This window comes from Seriola dumerili, unplaced genomic scaffold (assembly GCF_002260705.1).
Source record: "Seriola dumerili isolate Sdu_G_001 unplaced genomic scaffold, Sdu_1.0 BDQW01000330.1, whole genome shotgun sequence".
NCBI classification, from domain to species: Eukaryota; Metazoa; Chordata; class Actinopteri; order Carangiformes; family Carangidae; genus Seriola; species Seriola dumerili.
In genome coordinates, this window is record NW_019174585.1 from 975,611 (window position 1) to 994,583 (window position 18,973).

At 38.1% G+C, this 18,973-nt stretch overlaps 1 protein-coding gene across 4 annotated transcripts in view; it reads right to left on the reverse strand.

Moving 5' to 3' along the window:
* synrg (synergin gamma) overlaps positions 1-14,973 on the reverse strand; it is a 79,401-nt gene extending 64,428 nt beyond the window's left edge. For 2 of the 4 annotated variants that reach the window (XM_022759693.1, XM_022759692.1), the window contains exons 1-4: positions 5,866-5,988; positions 4,800-4,905; positions 4,583-4,694; positions 3,161-3,571 (exon numbers count right to left, since the gene is read on the reverse strand). In XM_022759693.1, coding sequence (XP_022615414.1) covers positions 3,161-3,571; positions 4,583-4,694; positions 4,800-4,905; positions 5,866-5,975 — 739 coding nt within the window. In that variant the 5' untranslated portion in view covers positions 5,976-5,988. Of the gene's footprint in view, positions 1-1,141; positions 1,421-3,160; positions 3,572-4,582; positions 4,695-4,799; positions 4,906-5,865; positions 5,994-6,484; positions 6,622-7,835; positions 7,877-14,933 lie in introns of those variants that run through there. The other 2 variants (XM_022759694.1, XM_022759691.1) reach the window with 2 other exon arrangements.
* Positions 14,974-18,973: the final 4,000 nt, after the last annotated feature.

Genomic DNA, 18,973 nt, shown 5'->3' on the forward strand with positions numbered 1-18,973 from the left:
CTTGGCAGCTGAGCCCTGCTTTGTATCGAACTCAACAAAATCATACACCTGATGTCTGAAAGGCTCGGTGCAGATGTAACGCTCCCCTGCACTGAGTCACAAGCATCCTGCCATGTCAGACATCTATAAATCAGTCTGTGAGCTATTTCCAGATTCAAGGAGAGGGGAGAGAGGAGACTGTCTTGTAAGAAAAAATAACTAAAAATCAAATTTAACTGCTGACATTGACCTACATAAACTTTTTTGTCTAACTGCAAATAGACTAAGAAACATTTTGAAAGAAGCTATGGCTTGTTTTCCCTGAGTCCCTAATACTCTGTCTGTAAAGCAGACTCAGGCACGGACTTTGCACATAATACTCCCATCAGTCCTGGGCCGTTAAATGAATCTTATTACAAATCTCCCTGGTCTCCATGATGGGCCTCTATATTTCCCTTGGTGACATGGAGGACATGGACACAGACAAACAAATTACAGCCCAAAGGAGTAGCAGAGTAGCATGCACAATCAGCCTTGGATTATGTTTGGACCTCAGTGGCACCTGCCAATCCATGCGCAGCCCTGTTAAACCAAAGCAGTCAGCATGCACCAGAGGTCGTTCTCTGAGAGAGTGTGACACGGCAAGAGAACAGACAGCAGCTTATTGAGTCAGCAGGTATTACCCCGGGACCTCCACAGACACAGTCCATTTCCACAATGTGTATAGAGAGCACCAACATGAGAAGGCCCCTCTAATAAGATCCGGCCTGAAGTAAGAAAGGTATAAAGCAGGCAGAAACAAGAGCAGAGACTTGGCTTAGGAGAAGATGTAAAGACACCAGGGATGGAACTTCAAAAGACCACCACTCCATAATAATCTCAGAGGTGAAGAAAATGTTGTTGTGGTTGAATTTAACAGCACATAGTCTACAATAGTATGATGCCCAGTTCAGAATCTGGTATAAACCAATTAAGATCGAAAAAGAAAGAACAGATTAAGCTTCTACAAAAGGCACAGAATTACTTTGTCAGGGTTAGAAAGAGTGAAAATATTTCCCCAGGAAAGAAAGAAAGAAAACGCCTTGATTGTGTGTTAATGCTGCGGCAAAGAATGGGAGAGAAGAAGAAGCTATGAAGTCTAATAAACAGGCACTTCTCTCACCACCGTCACTACTGGTTTGGGAGGATGAGTCAGCAGCTGATGGGGGGACGCTGGGTGATGCCACTGGGGCCTCAGGTGGCTTTTCTGCGACGAAGACAGAACTCAAGTCCTGAGGGGCCGCGGCCCAATTCCTCGCTTTAGTGCTGGATTGAAACTGGGCTGAAACCTTTGCTTTAGGGCCGATTTCAGCCAAACTCTGCTTGGATTTAAAGCTAACCTGTGCCGTCTTATCAGCAGTAAGATCACATGAGGAGAATAGCTTCTCTTCCAGGGACGGGCCTAGAGGAACAATGAATGAGGAACAAACTTCTTTATAACACAGACTAGCTATACAAAGCAGTTCAAGTTTCCTATTTATCTGAAGCTAAATTGACAATTACACTTGCTATTACATTCATGTCTTACGTAAGTATCTGTGATTAAATGGAAGAAAAGCAGCTCCAAAAACAAAATTACATCTGGGAAAAGCAGGTGTAAAATCTGTGGTTTCATCAGACACATAAAGAGAGACTATCGCCAGGGCAAGCTAGCGAAGAGAGATGGTTCTTATTTTTTCTGACTCTGAATGGCTCATAGCAGGTCAGGTTCAATGCAACATGATTGAAGCAGCTAGTAATACCAACTGAAGGTTCCCTGTGGAGTTTTAGATCTCCAGTAGCACTATGGTGCTGTTTTTCTCTGAGTGGGTTCCCATTAATTTCTACTTGGAATAAAGAGTTAATTGAGGAAAAAAGACGCTTTATTTAGTATTTTCTGCCATAGGCATTTTTTAATATAAAAAATTAATAATGAATCAGTAATTGATCATTAATTTTCCCAGATGATCGAATAAGGAAATTTTCTTCAAGTGCCCATCCCTAGTCCCCATACACACATGTGCATATGTAGGGGATACAGTGCACAGTCCTACCAATGGTGTCACACTATTCCACTGATCAACAGGTTGCAGTAACACACAAAGATATGTTGCAATATGCCAACAAAGGCAGGGAAGAAGACGTCAAGCTACATAATATGGATGTAAACAATACTGGATTTAAAATCAGCTTTGTAAATTTTTTAAGGATATGCACTTAACATGTTTGTTAGTCTTTAAGGATACACACATTTTGGTGAGCATCACTGTAAACATGTTCGTTTACAGGAAACTCCACAGGGAACCTTTAATCTTTATCTGTTTAATAACTGTCAAAGAAGTTTACAGTTTTTACGAAATAATTTTTTTATAACCCATTCAATCACTAACATTTTTTGGGCTGACAACTTCAGGCTATTTAACCACTCTTGCAGTTTGAATACATGCTTCTAAAAGCGTCTTGTCTTCAACCACTATTACATGGTCAGCAGGAGTCTTAAACAACAGGCCTCTGCCAGGTCTCTGTTCTGCTCTATCACAGGTAAGCAATCCTGATGCCATCTAATCTGCTTACTCCAGATGCTAAACAACTAGGTCATAAATGTCTTAGGAGGATTAGGGATGACACTCAATGGAGGGCTAGCTGTTGCATTTCTCTGGACAGAAGGTGATCTCACTGTCCTGTCATTCATAGTCTAAAAACTGAGAGATGTCACAGAGCAGCTGCTCATCTCAGAGATTAGACAGCAGATGACACAGGAGAGTGACACTCTCCTATCACTGCACAATCCATAAACTGATTGAATAGTGGATTCAACTACTACAGGGTTAAAACCTACTGACAGACTGACATTCTCTCTAAGGATGAAGCAAGTTGGGTTTCTTTTTTAGTCTGTATCCTTGTTTACCTAGTGTGTAGTATCTGGTAGCTTTAAAGGTTTAAGTAATTACGCCATCTACTGTGCTGGCGGCATGCTCTCACACTGTAGCGCAGGCCAAGACCAACCAAAATCCAGAGGTAAAAGTAAAAATATTCAGCATCAGCAATAAAAGCAGCACTACAACTACAAAAAAAACCCTCTAAACCAATACAAAGTGTGAATGGTTGAGTATAAATTATGGGGATGAGAGAGGAGGTGTCAACAAAGCAAAGGAAGAGTTACCTTGAAATGTAGATTGGGAGCTGGTGTTGACAGCAGAGTGTTGGGAGGCAGTGGGAATTGACACAGAGGCAGGGAGAGACTGAGGGAGGGATTGTGAGGAAGGGAACGAAGGTTGGACTTGGGCTTGAGAGGAGGGGTGGAAGTTGGAGGAAGGGAGAGTGTTTACAGGACCCTGAACAAAGTCACTAAACTCATCATCGTCCTCAGAGAAACCTGACTTGGGGCCAGGGGGCGAAGGCTGGATGTGAGCCTGAGAGGAGAGGCCGAAGGTGGAGGAAGTGGAGGAGGAGGGCGGAGGGAAAGAGGCTGGGGCATCTACAGGCCCCTGAAAGTCACTAAACTCGTCATTGTCCTCAGACAAAGCTGGGGGGAGGGAGTGAGTGGTGACAGACGAGTGTGATGGCGATGAGTCTGCAAAAATGAAGAAATAATGATGATGGCACATCACATGACAAACACTACAATGGAGAATGAATTAAGGGCTGCACAGTGAAAGAGTGAACGACTATTTTGTGCAAGACCAGAAATTGTAGAACTGCAGATTCACATAAAATCTGAACATACAGCATTTAACTGATACTCAGATTCAGTAAAAAAAAAAAAAAAAAAAACTATTTAACTGAAATACCATTTATCAATTTTCAAAACAGCATTAGTATAAATGTTGTCACCAGAATAATGACTCTAAAGCAGAGGTTCCCAACTTGAGGGGTCAGTATATAAAAGAAGAAAAAACACTGTTCTGTAGCATAACTCTGTATTCTCTTTCTGACTTTTCTCTAATCTTTGCAAAGTTTTAGCTTCTCTAGTCACTAAAATTATTCAAATCAAACAGTTTGAGAGGTTTAAAAGGTGAAAATCAGTCTGCTTGCAACTCACAGACGTATAAAACTTGGGACAAGGAGCTGCTAGTCAGCTCTGCTTCATTTTAAGGTTTCATAAAGCAAAAAGGTTGCGACCTTCTGGTCTTACAGCATTACTCCTAGCTGTGTTTGTTACTGTAAATGCATGCCAACAATATTCTGAAATGCACAGAAGTAAGTAAAGTGAGGGAACTCTACAAGTCTAAGACACTAAAAAGTGCAGAAAGTGAGTGAATGCTATACTGAACACAGATAAGCTAAAAAGTGATAATGATAACACTGAGACGTTTACAGAAAAAGCAAGAGACAGTAGAAATAATATGATAAAAAATTATGTGATTAAGTGGCTGTGTTGCATATTATACACTCAGACAGAAAATCCCAAATTTGGCTCGTCTGGCTGCCAGCTGGGTAGCTATCATGCAGACCTGTCTCCAATCCAGTTATTATTCTCAGACGGAGACATTGCAGCAGGGCCACAGTGAGCAGATCTGCTGATGGAGAAGCACAACAGGAAAAATCATAGGGATTACAACTAAAAGTGTTTAGGTGAAGGTACCTGGCTTCTTGGTCTGTGATGATGGAGTGGGGTGCATCTTTGCGTCTCTACTGAAGCCGTCCAGGTTGCCTTTGATTGCCTCCAAGGCATCATCACGGCTCTTCTCCCCTGTCTGAGTACAGCACAACAGAGTATCAATAGCCCAGAGGGCTAGAAAGATGAGCAGTGGACATGTCAGAAAAATAGTAAGATAATCTGGATGTGGGAAGAGACTCACCTTAGGTTTGACACTGCTGAGCAGCCTCAGCTTCTGTTTCTGCTCCTCAAACTGTCTTCTTTTCCTGTCTTCCTCCAGCATCTTCTGTTGCTGCTCCAGCCGCTTTCTAACAGGCAAGAGTACAGAGTACAGACATTAAATGTAGAGCCAAACAAATAATATTCTTGAATGGGTTGGGAGCAAGGTAAAACATAAGAACTAAGATAGATACATTGTATAGACTAATTGGAATAAAATTAATATTTATCTGTTTGTCAAATGGCATTCTATTGGTTATCTGTAAATGAATGTTACTAAGGTTATATTTAATCACCCAAGCCACTGTGCGTTAAGTATAAACAAAGTATACTGACTCATATATGGACTTTTTTCCAAGTATTCATTGGCATCTTTGCCTAATGGGAGATATGACACTGACAATGCAACACTGCAATTGCAATGGTAAGGGTCTTGAACCCCTAGGCCAACAGTACACTCCCTTTTAACAGACAGGCTCGGTACAATACATACAGCCATGGGCAAGTGGTCTCAGACCTTTGGACCCCACTGCAGATGCAGTGACCAGGATGGATGGAGGCGAATAGAAAATTCCAAAAAGATTCTTATTGACAATGACTGATACAATTCATATTGAAAGAAGGACAGACAGTCATGGTCATTAATTGAAGTATTGGACAAATTAAAATTGTGACCTGATGGCACTTAATAAAAACTTGAAGGATCATCAAAGAAATTATAATTCATCCTGACAAGAAAATGAATGCTTCTACCAAATGTAATGACACACTATCCAATAGTTGTTGAGGTATTTCTCTCACAACCACAATTGTCAACCTCATGTTGGCACCAGAGGAGAAAGTCAGGGGATCACCAAAGTCATTTGGACCAAGAATGGCTGTACAATGTATGTACATAGCAATCCGTCTAATAGTGTGGTGAGTATGACCAATATTGCCATCCCTAGAGCCACAGCGCTAGTGTGGCTAAAAACATAGTCTCTTTGTTTGATGTGAGCATTCATGCTTATACACAGTCTCCATGATATTGGTGTAAAAAAATGTCTTACTGGTGCTCCTCAGCCATTTGTTTCTGCATGTCAGCAGTGTACTGGGGTCCAGCAGGTCTCATACCCATAAACTGTGGCTGACCCAAGAACTGCATCCCAGGGGTCTGCATCCCTTCAGTAATCCCGCCCTGTTGGAAACCAAAACAAAAAAAAAAAAAAAAAAAAAAAAAAAAGCATATAAGAAAGCAGATCGGAAACATCATTAGCATTCCTACTGTCACACTCCTTTCACTTGATTTAAACACTCACACCAAGAAAAAGCAATGCAATTCAGAATCACATTAATGGTACTAATCATGAATAAAAACACTTAAAACAGTTTGTGACTAGATTGATTTGGATGCAAGCAGGGTTAAAAGGGACTCTAATCCCAAACCTCCACTTGAATGAAATTGGTTAAATCAATACGGCAGAGTTTCAGTATTATGTATTCACCAACCAAAGCCCACATTTGCAAGTCTGTTAAAAAGAAAATACCACAAATGACACAGATGACAAAACACCTAAAGGAACTAAAAGAAGGACAATTTCTACCTCAAAATACTAACAGACAAACAGAGAATCAAGAGGATGATTAAAAAACTCCAAAAACTCCAAAAGTACAGATTCACAAGTTCACCTGCATAGGCATGGCTCCTGGGGGCATCTGTCCTCCAAAGTTCATTCCCATCATGCCCTGCATGTTAGGCTGCATGACTGGAACGATAGGGAAGCCCTGCTGTTGCTGCTGCTGCTGTTGCTGCATGGGAACCATGCCTGCAGAAACACACACAAACACTGTTATGATGTACTGTGGACATGGCAAAGAATAGTGTATTCAATTACTATTTGAAGCATGACAGTAAGTCCAATTTAAAGTACACTGAGGGAAAGTTAATACAAGTCTGGACTTTGGAAAAAAAAGCCCCCAGAGTCTGGACATAATTCAGTATTGCAAATCCATTTCCTGGTGAGCTGGAAAAAGACACAGGCTCAGCAACAACCAAATCTGTTTTTCTGGTGACTACTGTGACAGCTTGGAGCAAAACAAGAGGAGGGAGGGGAAAAAAGTGGAAAAGTGTGTGCTTGTTTTCACAGATGCTGTGTAAGCTGACAGCCAGAGCTGAGCAGCCAGCTTCTACTGGAGCCTCCAGATGATTCACCATGTTAGGGCTCAACCGGGCTGAATAAATGGCTTATTTAGGAGGCTGCACATATTCTAATTTGTCTGACTAAAATGACATTGCTAACGGGAGCATGTAATGACCCCTGAGAGATGCCTGTCCCAGTGGTGTGTGAATGGTTTATCAGGAGTCATACTGCAAAGTCAACAGCCTAAATATGACGCACACACACAGCTAAATCATAGTACATCTGAGGCCCACAGTGCACAGTGCTGGGGGTAACAAAGGTATGTGTTCCTTGCTGCTATTTACTTCCGCCTAATGACTCATGGTGCTCTTAAATGGCAATGACCAAACGTTAACAGGAAAGACTAATGAGAAGTAAAGCTGAGGCAATCTGGCTTGAGTTTTTTAGACTTCACTTCTGAATCTTTAATGAGGATCCTTGTTCTAGGTAATTTGTGAACCCAACAAATTAAACATGTTCTGCATTTGTGTGTAATCAGTCAAAGTGCATGTTGTGCCCTGAATCTCAAAAGTGAAATTGTATTTACTTGTTTGGAAATCAGCTCTTTAGTTTCTAAAGTAATTTGATTCAAACTACAATCACAACATAGAAACATCAAGAAATTGTATCAACATTTTTCACAACGCTGCGCTTTTTACATTTTTTAGTCTCAATCCATATACAATAACAGACTTAGCGCACTAGATGATCAAAGAGTGACCTTCAAAATGCAAAAATGCTATGTTACTGAGCACACTGAAATTCCCTTGTATTTGGACAGCTTCTGATGAAATTTGACAAACCTATTTTTTTTAAAACAATTTATAAGAACTGGTAATGTCAACTGCAGAACGTCTCACCTTGTGGCGGTCCCAAGCCCCCTCCAACAGGATACATAAAACTGAAAGAGAAAAAAGATAAATACAAGTTATAAGATTCAAACTAAAGCTAAACTAATGTAATATACTGATATCACATTAGGTAAGCTGTGTACTTTCTATGTGAACTCATAATGTGAGATACATATACAACGGCATAATGCCCTCATAAGTCTTGAAAAATGCAAAGTATGAGGCTATTACTGCATCGTTCATGTTTTCCCACACCTAAAGCAAGTAAGTAAAAGCAAGTAAAAAAAGTGGCAAATGATCAGTTTAAGATCTAAAATAGATTTAAAATATAAAATGAATGACATTGTGAATGATTTTTTGGAACCAATAATCATTTAATGTTAGTGTTGATGTTTGTAAGTTAATATTTTAAGGCTAGGTGGGTAAAAAGAAGGTAGGGTAGAGGTAAAACATGTAAGTGAATGAGATGTTTGACATTTTTCAGTCACTCTCATTTCAAAAACAGTACAGCTATATCTCCATGAAATGGTCCTTTAACTGGATGTGGTTCCATTGTGTATAAAAGGCTAAATGCCTATCTGTAGTTATTATTTACACAAATGGATCTGGATTTATTTGAAATGACTCAACTGAACAGAACACAAAAGCCTTGTTTGCTATTCTTAATTGTTCAATTACATTATTAGATCTGTATACAAACAGCTGCCTGAGAATGAATTTTTGACATGTTTTTCATCATCTACTGCTTCATTGAGTCAAACCACATCTGAATGCTGCATGAATCTTATTGTGCTAATGCTGTCATTCCATCTCCAAACACCACGTTAATAAAAACCACTTCGACTACAAACATTAAATCTGTCACATAAGGGGAAAAACCACTATGTTTGCTGTCAGCAAAACGCAGCAGTTACAGAACGAGCCTTCCAATGAGCCTTTGTTCAGCAACCTAATAGTAGTTTCAATTTATTCACAAAGACCAGATTCAAAGTCAGCTTTCAAATACTGATCCTTTGAAATTTTAACATTAATGCCAAAAAGCATCCAAACTGGTGCAGTTCAGTTTCCACAGGCAACTTGGACTCTGTCACTGGGTCTGGGCTGAGAAACAGGCCTTTAAGAAATAATCAGAGGAAGTCTCTACAAGTCAGCCAAGTCTCTCCCTCACCAGAGCCAACCCACACAGGCCTTCAGCTATTTGTCAAATAACTTATTACAGCTCTGTTCTTCAGGCAGAAACTGACGATGCAGAAACAAACAGAAGAATAAGCCAGCCAGCCTCTCCTGTGACTGCAAGTAGCCTCTCTAATCTAATAGGTGAGCGACATTAAAAGCAAGGAACTAACTGTAAGACAGTTCAAGCATTTACTAATGCAATTATCAACTCCCCATGGCAAATAAGGAATACGTTTAGCTCTTCTTCGTTTAGACTTCTACATGCATTTTTTATTACAAAAAATGTTTTACTTTCATTATGAAATAATCCTTTTGATCATTTTGTTGATTTATCAAAATATTTTTTTTGTCATAAACAGTGACAGAAAGTGAAAAATTATCATCCCAGTTTCCCAGAGCCCAAGGTGATGTCTTTCTATTATTTCTTTTGTCTTACCAACAATGCAAGAATCAAAGATTTACAATTATATAACAGAGAGAAGCAGAAAATTCACATTTCAGATGCAAGTTTTTGGATTTTTAGCTGATAAAAGGCGTTGTTAAGTCATTTTTGAGACTCAACTGATATCAGCTCTATTTAACAGGTGCTACAGCCACACATTGTCTATATAAGAGGCAAAATCTCAATACACAGAAATATTATCAAGCTAATAAATAAGCTTTAAAGCTGCTATTATCAATATTCTAAATTCTAAATTAACAATAGATCAAATGGACTGTGTAATGTGAAATGAGTCTCTTGCAGTGATCAACCCAGAGAGAGATATTTCCCTCAGGAGTTGGTAGAGACCAAAACCAGAGCTAAAAGGAAACTGAATATTGGACTTCAGTGGGTGGACACAAAGACTATTGATGCTCCATGTCTGTTGCATGTGTGAATAAACAACTTTAGTCCAATATCACCTTTATCAAATGATAATATAGCAACGTTGTTTCCACTGCCCCAAGTGGACCAAAAAAGTGAGACAGGGCTGCACACACATTTTATGCATATAGCTTCTTTTCTACAAATATAGATCCAAAATTGACCAGCCTGAAAACTAAAGAGAAATTTTCTTGGTTTTAGTGTTTAATATAGAGCCTCAATTGAGGATTATTTTCATTATCTATTAATCTTCTAATTATTTTTTGATTCATCAATTAGTTGTTTGGTGTTTGAATGTTAAAAAGAAAAGAGAATAAACCCACTACAACTTCTAATCTAAAGTGATGTCTTCAAATGTCTTGATTTGTCTGATCGAAAGTCCAAAACCCAAAGTCATTATAATGTATCACAAAGATAAGTAGCAAATCCTATTATTTGAGAAGCTGGAACCTGAGAATGTGTAGATTTTTTTCCCTTTTTAACGAATAATTGATCAAAATAGGTGATGGACAAATCGATTAATTGACTAATTGTTTCAGCTCTAATTGAATGAGATGATATGAAAATCTTTACAGGGGCATTGCTCATGATTCAGATAATAATCTGAGTATTTAAACGCAATAGTGATTTAGATTTATTTTGCTAAATCATAATTTAAAAGACAAAGACGCAGAGGTTACCCTTCACAGAGCACTGATGTATGACTGCGTTTTTATCTTCAATGATGACGCTTGACTTGTAGGGTTTTTCACATCTGCTCCCTGTAAGATTTGCAGCTTAAAAAGCTTTTACAGGAGCACTAAGGCACTGCTGCCCGCTATCCTGCAGCAAATAACAGGTCATGGCTGAGCAGATTAACATAGAAGGAGATAAGCAGTGATAGCAGCTGTGGCCGCCAGGCAGGCCAGTGGCTTGTAAAAGACCTGTAATCATCCAACAGCTATCATCAAACTGCTGGGAAAGCTGGGAGACAGAAGGTAGGGTCAGGAGTTTCAGTCAATGTCATCATCACAGAGGACGCCAACACTCGCCCTAAAATTACTTTTGGCTTATTCTGAAACTGCTACTGTAGATATGGAAAGTACTCGTTTACAAACATACGCAGATTGAGAGGCTATCACTGAACCCACTGTATCTGAAACAATTAGTTCATCAGTTCACAATTAATGTCCTGCTTGATTATCAATAATTTTGCCCATCTATTTATCATTTAAGTGATTTATCAAGTAAAATATTACCAAACACAAAAATGCAATTATTTGCTGTTTTTCTATTTCATATCATTAACTGAATATCTTTGACAGACAAAAAAAAAAACAAACAATAAGAAGACGTCACGTGGAGTTCTGAGAAACTCTAACCAGTATTTTTCACATCTTTTGGCATTTAATAAGTCGCTTAATTGATGAGTCGATCAAAAGAAAGGTAATTAGCAAGCATTTAAAAAAAAATTTCAATTATATATTAATTATTGTTAAATACTCATTCACATTTGCTGTTTCCAGCTTCTAAAATGAAAGTATTTTCACGTTTTTCTTTGTCATTTATGATAATGAACAAATGTCTTTAGGCTTTGGACTGTGTGGACTTGGGTTTGGGCTCTGGGAAAATATAAGCATTTTTCACTTTTTTCACATTTTACTGACTTAATCATTAATCAAGAAGATAATTGGCAGACTAATCAATAATGAATATTTATTGAAGCTCACTCTAAAGATAATTCATAATTAAAAGCCTAAACCCGAAACAAGATCTGATTTGGATTTAACCTACCTCAGATGATTAGTGATTATTTTCTCAATTAATAAATAAATTGTTAATAATGTCAGAAAAAAAGTGAAAAATGCCTTTTGCAATTTCCCATTCAAGGTGATGTCTTCATATGTCTTGTTTTGCCAAGAGTCAAAAACCCCAAAGATATTCAGTTTTCTATTGTGTATGAAGAGAAAAGTATTGAATTCTTTGATTTGAGAAACTGGAACCAGAGAATGTTTACAAGTTTTGCTTGAAAAATGACTGAAACGGTTAAAATAGTTGCTGATTATTTTTCTGTTAATCAACTAATCAGTTAATCGACTAATTGTAGCAGGTCTAATTTGGATCCTTTTAGTCACTCATGTGGCCAGGGACCCTTTATTAATTGGGGTCCTTTGAAGTCCACCAGAGGTATTGGACCCAAAGGCCCCTCTCCTGTTACCACAGATTAAGATGGCAAAGACAAATTAAGTCGTCTATTAACATTGTGACCTGACATAAATTCAGCTCTGGCTGTCATAACATACAATAAATGTATTAATCATGTCCCCAATTCTCCATGAACAGGCAACAGTAAGACACTCTTGACTAATGGGATACTACAATAGGACATCATCTGACATTCAGGAGGTCAGCTGTCTGATGAAAGATGTAATCACATGGCCTGTTGAAGAAAGAGAATTTTACATAGTGCCATCATCACCTCATCATATTGATATTATGCATCTCTGTCACAGTCTCACATGGGGAAACTACATCCACTGCAACTTTGACTTAACAACTTGGCTTCTTTATATCTATCCATAATACTGACACATTTACTCCAAACGCCTCAGCTGTGAAGCAGGTATTTTAAGCTGCACCACTGCTCCACCTCCTGGCTTTCCACTCTGGCACTCCTGACACATTTTACTCTATTAGTGCTGAATTATCATGTCTGGCAGTAAAAACACAGTGCACCGAAACTATCCAAAACAGTCCTTAATTCATATCCTTTATATTGAAAAGCTTACAAAAAGATGAAAAGGGATTTGAATGTGCTAAAGATAACAGATGCCCCTGGCAGAAATAATAAATAATAAATAATAATAATCTTTTTAACAGAGCTACTCTTAAATTTAAGGCCTTATCAAAAGCAGCGATAAGAGTGGCCAATATGGAGAAAATCATCATCATCGCAGTGCATCAATATAGAGTTGTATGTAAAGTTTTTTTCATTATACATATTTTGCTGATTTTGGATGTGAAAAGAAGTAAATAAACTCCCTGCAGCAAACAAACATTAAAAAGATTTGCCTTTCTTCAAATCTTCAAATCTGCTTTATTAGTGCTGCAAGTACTGACTTAGCCAGGTGTCCATACATGCAATTATGCCACAATTACTGTTCAATGTTTTTCATTTTTCATTTTTAAGTACATGAGATAAAAAGTAACAGTGCATTCAAATTTGAAAAAAGGCTAAATTTTATTGTCCGTTTACTGCAGGGGTTGTAATTATTCCTTTTCACTTCGTAAGTCAACAAAATATGGTATCTAACCAGGGGTTTTGTAAATAACTCCATCATTATCATGATATAGTACATTTTCTGAGGTAAAAAAAAAATGTTTATTGCAACATAGCCCACAACTGTCTAATACAACCAGAGAGATTACAGTAATAGCTGTCGCCTTATTAACAGTACAGAAAAACCATCTGATGGCACATATTGTAGAGTTGCAACGATTACTAAATGAATCCATTAGTTGATAAACTGAAAATTAATTCTCAACTATTTTGATAATTGATGAATTGTTTTAGTAATTTCTCAAGCAAAAATGCATATCTCATTATGGTGATTTGATGTTTTTCTTTGTCATACATGTTTTGGACTTTTGGTCAAATAAAACAAAACATCTGAATATATTTTGTTGGGCTGTGGTGAATTATAACAGGCATATTTCACTATTTTCTGACAGACTTTCTTGGTTTCATGTTACTTTCATTTTAATATTTGGGTGTTGGACAGTTGATCAGCAAAATAAGACAGTAGAAAATGTCATCTTGGATTCTAGGCTATTGTAATGGGTGTTTTTCACCATTTTGTCATTTTTAATAGACCAAACTATTTATCGAGAACATAATTTATAAATCAACAATGACGATAATCTTTAGTAGCAATGATATATTGAATTTCCTCCTATAGTCGTATCACTGACCCTGTTTGTCTGATAAATTAGGTCAAATTTTCCCACTGAACTCCCACTTTACTTGAGAAGAGGATTGACAATCTACAAACCATCATCAAGCAAACAAAACTGACTTTAGTCAAGAGATATGTAGCACAAGTCAATATCAGACATTAGCAAAATGATTAACATATAAAACAGAACTATATCCAGCTCCTCTCATCACATCTGCCTTTCCATTGCTTTTTCCTGCTGCCCAAACTCAATTACACAGTCTTCAGGGCTTTGGTTTCACCTGTCGGATCAGTATCACCTGGCTAGTCTGCTTGTAGCCAGAGCATATTTATTATTCAAGCAGCTCCAGCTCAGCTTATGAAAAAATCATGAGGCTGGCCTTTTCATCTCCTCTGCAGACCATTATCCTACTGCTTTGATAAGATACCTGAACATCACCTGGACACTAGCAGCTTCTTATTGGCTGGAGATATGAAAGATGCACGAGTGACGGAATTGATTATTGAAGAACTATAGAGGACATATACAGCAGAACAGTCTGAATCCAGAAAGGGGAAAGCAGCTGGGGTTGGAAGAGAAAATATTAACTAATTTAGCAGCTTTTTGTAAGATCTTCATGTGCCATCTGCTTCACCTTCTTAGATACTACAGTGTACCAACACAATATTAAATAAACAGACATATTTTAGTGAGAAAATCGAAGCTAATAAGGCCAGATATCAACACTATCAGCCGTCCACAGGCCTGTCTGGAAGAGAGTTGTGTGCATTTATTTTCAATAAATATCATGGTTTTATCGCTGGATCCGGAAAGCTCCAGAGATAATAACTTTTGCAGACGGCACGACGGGTTTTAACACGTTGAATGCGTTAATTTTATTAACATTATGGCGTTTTTGTTATCCACTTTCATAGGCAGAAGCAGGAACAGCTAGCTAACGTTAGCTGTGACACCTGACAACCAGCCATCTCATCTCAACACATCAAGCCTCGACTACAAAAACAGCCGTCAGCGCCGTCTTTGAGGTCCCTCCTGTGCGCTAAATGTGAGGCTAAACGGCTTTCAGAGGTGGCTACTTCACGAAAATATTATATTTTTCGGGACAGAGTTAATTTTAAAGACTAAAATACCTGCTGCCTCCTCCAGATCCTGGCCGCAGCGCCATCTTGATATCAGTGGTCACTAGTAGGAGGATGATGTCAGCAGTGACGAGAGTGATATGGGAGTTCACAGCCCTGAGTTTGGTTTCACAGGCACAGCTCTTTAGCCCTAAATTGAGCCTCTCGGGCACAGCTCTCTGCCTAGTGTAGTGGGAGTTTACAGCCTTGAGTTTGGTCTCTCAGGCACAGCTCTCTGCCTGAAAAAAAATTGAGTTTACAGCCCTGGGTTCAGCGTCTCAGGCACAACTCTCTGCCTGGTAAATTTGGCAGTTTACAGCCCTACTCATGCCTCTAGGGCACAGCTCTCTGGCTGGAGAATCGGGATTTTACTGCCCTGAGCTTTGTCTGTCAGGGACAGCTCTCTGTTGGCCATTTACATTTATTTACTAACATCGTTACAGTTCCTCAAACTTCTCCTTCCTCTTCTTCTTTTTTGGTGTTTTACAGCAGCTGGCATCTTTAATGTTGCATTACTGCCACCTTCTGGTTTTGGTTCTCGTCAATGTCAGAATCAACTTTGTTGGCACAGTATGTTTGTGCATACAAGGAATTTGACCATGGTTTGTAGTGGCTCTCAATGTACATACACATAGTACATATTACCAATAACAATAAATGCTCAGAAAGATACACATGCACATACAGTGAAAACAAGGACAACAAAGCTAAACAAATAAACATATGGCTACTATACAAGCCAGTAGGTGAGACAAAATAGACACTCATATACATATAGTTAAGAAAAAGATATGTCTGTAAACAAGGAATCAAGTGGTGCAGTATGGACAGGTGCAAGGAGTGCTGAAATGAATATCAAAAGCATAATGTAATTAGTTTGTTTATATACATTAAGTAGATGGTTATGTACAGTATGTGCATGTATACACATCTGTGTAGCCTACAGTTGTAAGGCCTGCTTGTATTAGCCACGAGAAGGATGATATGTATGTGTTATTTCACAGTATGAGTTTTAAATTAATATGAATGTGATTTGTGGACACAGAGGGTGCTTTAGTGTTAAAGAGTAATTGCACAGGGATTGTTTCTGATATTATGTTTATGAGAGAGACTACACTCAGTGACAAGAGCAGACTTTTGGACTCCACTGTATATCCTATGTGTTGTGCTTCCTGACACTGCTCACTACAGACTGTGGGATGTTTCCCTCTGATGAAAAGTGTGCTGTTAAGGTCCGGTTCTCATTCTGCTCACTGTGACTCACTCTTTCCTTTTATTACATTATCGATCCCCATCACCCCGACCTTGTTCTGTACTGAATGTTAATGTCTCCCTTTGGCTTCATTATCCCAGTCCTGTTGCCACTCTTGATTAATTTACCTCCACACTAAGCTTTTTGACTTTGTGACTCATTTCTCTTTAGTTGATATGTTCTGCCTTTCAAAGCCACAGCCATTAAATGAAATGGAAATCATTTGAGAGTAGCTACTGTGTTCAAATAAAAGTTGATTTTAACTTTGTTTTATTATAAATCACATAAGTGCCTATTGAACACAATTTTGAGATGGAACTATTACATCCTTGGATGTGGGCTTTCATGATAATGAAAGAAAGTTCAAAAGCTGTTAACTCTCCTGCTCCCATATAATATTCTTCCTTTTGTGCTGCCACCTTCATGCAGAAGGATAGTGGTAGTAAGAGGGGAACAAGCAGGAGGAAAGACACCCTTGAGCCATGGTTGGTCGTGAGTATGCCATGGGTTTGATATTGGTTGGTGTCTACGTCTAAGCCTTGTTATCTAGTTCCACCTGAGGGGTAGAACACAGGGAAACAAATTTCCAGCACATCTATGTCCTCAGTCAGCAGAGGTCAGTATTTATCTTGTTTGCTGCTTTGCTCATGCCCTGGATCCTGTTCTTTGCTGTGACCAGACATGGATCATAAAGATAGAAAGCTGTGTTCTGCACGTCCCAACAGATGGAATCAGTAAACCAAATATTAAAGGTCTGTGATAGTTCACTGCAGCACACGTAACCTTTTGAACAACATTTCCACCTTAAAAGTAGCTTTAAAATTACAAAAACATTATCCACACCGTATTACAATATCTTATATTCTGTATCTAATTGTTCCAATGCATTATTAAAGATATGTGATTTGTAGGTTAACTGAAGTATTCAACCAAATATTATATGAAATGTAAATACTCAAGAAGTCTTTTGTGTCATTTTATTGACACTTTCCTGTAATTAACTTGGTTGTATTCAATCTTTGTTTAAGTACCACAAACATTTTGGAATTACATGCATGTGTTGTTAAAATTGTTTTACTGTGCCAGAGGATTGTAATGCTGAATATTTATGTGCCAAGATGATGCCAAATACACTGTATATTCTTTGATATAAACAACACAGCGTAATTCCTAAAGTTGCACATAGACCATTGGTATCATTATTGTATCACTTATGTTCTATCCAAAATTTAAACTGTCTCTTTCACTTCTTCAAACAGAGGGAAATCTTTAGTCACCTGATCCACTCCTTGTTGTACTAACACAGCTTGTCTGTGTAAGACACTGATTTCAGATTTTGTCAATAAATTATTATCTCTGATTTGCTTGATGAGCAATATGTTATTTATACTGATATTCTTCTTTTTTGCTGTATTGGACAGTAGCTGCATTCATAACCTGACATCTTGTCCAACATTTTTACTGGCTGCTTGAAGTATTAAGGACTATTGTGAGTCCAGACAAAAGTGATTCAGTTGGCGGTTTCATTGTTACACCAATGACAAGGTGGAGCAACAAGGAAAAGCCTCTCTGGCATTGTCTTAGCAGGAGTTGTTGTGAAAGATTTACAGCTTAATGAGAGCAGTGTAAGGCGTCGGATGACAAGATCCACTGCTATCCATCACCTGGTCTGCCCTCAAACTTTCCTACACCTCAGCTCTATTCAGCAGCAATGATTCAGAGTCCATATACATGACAGAGGGATGAATGCAACCATGTAGGCCTCAGAGTGACTCATGACTGGGAGAAAAACTCATTTTAACACATGAGGAGAAAAGCATTGTTTTTACTGTATTTTATGCAGGTGGCGACGACACTGTGTGGGAGGTTTTTCCTCAGGATTTAATTATTTTTTTATAATCTCACAGTAAATTATTCCAAATTCACTTGCAGTATAATCACAGCATGTATCACACAACAGGGCTGAGCTATTATTTAGGAAATTGAAGTTTTGTCTTCAGTCTTTTGTCTCTGGGAATTTGAAGGAAACTTTATATTCTACACTCAAAAGTAAAATACACAAAGTGGATTTTAACGGCTAATTTTGTTTTTTAGATTGTAGACTAGATTCTTTAACTTTAATAGGTTTAGACAAAAACAGAATAGAATGAAATTAACAGATTTAGTATTTCCCCACCAGAATAGCATGTGGCTAAAACAGATCAGTTGAATAAGTAAAAACATTTAGAAAAGAAAATAAGTGGCTAAATAAAAATGTCTTGTGCTGGGGGAATTAAGACTCTTGACCTCTGTATTTCTAAAATCCTCCATGGGAGTATGACAATGTAACAAAATATAACAAAAGAAAGCTGCAATATACCTCAAGACAGCTAGAGACTGAATTAATAAACAGGCATTCGAGTACTTGGATTCAATACTTTAGTGTTTCTAAACTGGCTGCAGCTCTGCAGGACATGTCGGGCATGTCATTATCAATATGTTTGACAATTATTTTCTTAAATAAAAATGTCATAAAAATGGAGAAAAACAACATATTAACATCTTCAAATTGCTTGTTTTGTCTGTCCAACAGTCAAACCCAAAGATACTGAGATTACTACCACAGAGCGAAAATTATTCCTAGCTAATCTACATTTGAGAAGCTGCTACTTGTGAATGTTTGGCTTTTGCTTAGAAAATTAATCAGAGGATTAATTAAATATCAAATTGTTGCCAGTTAATGAGCAAAGAGAAACTCCTTCTTCAGCAGATGAACGTGAAAACAGCCTTTTAGTATGAAACTCTGTGTAGTGAAACTCAA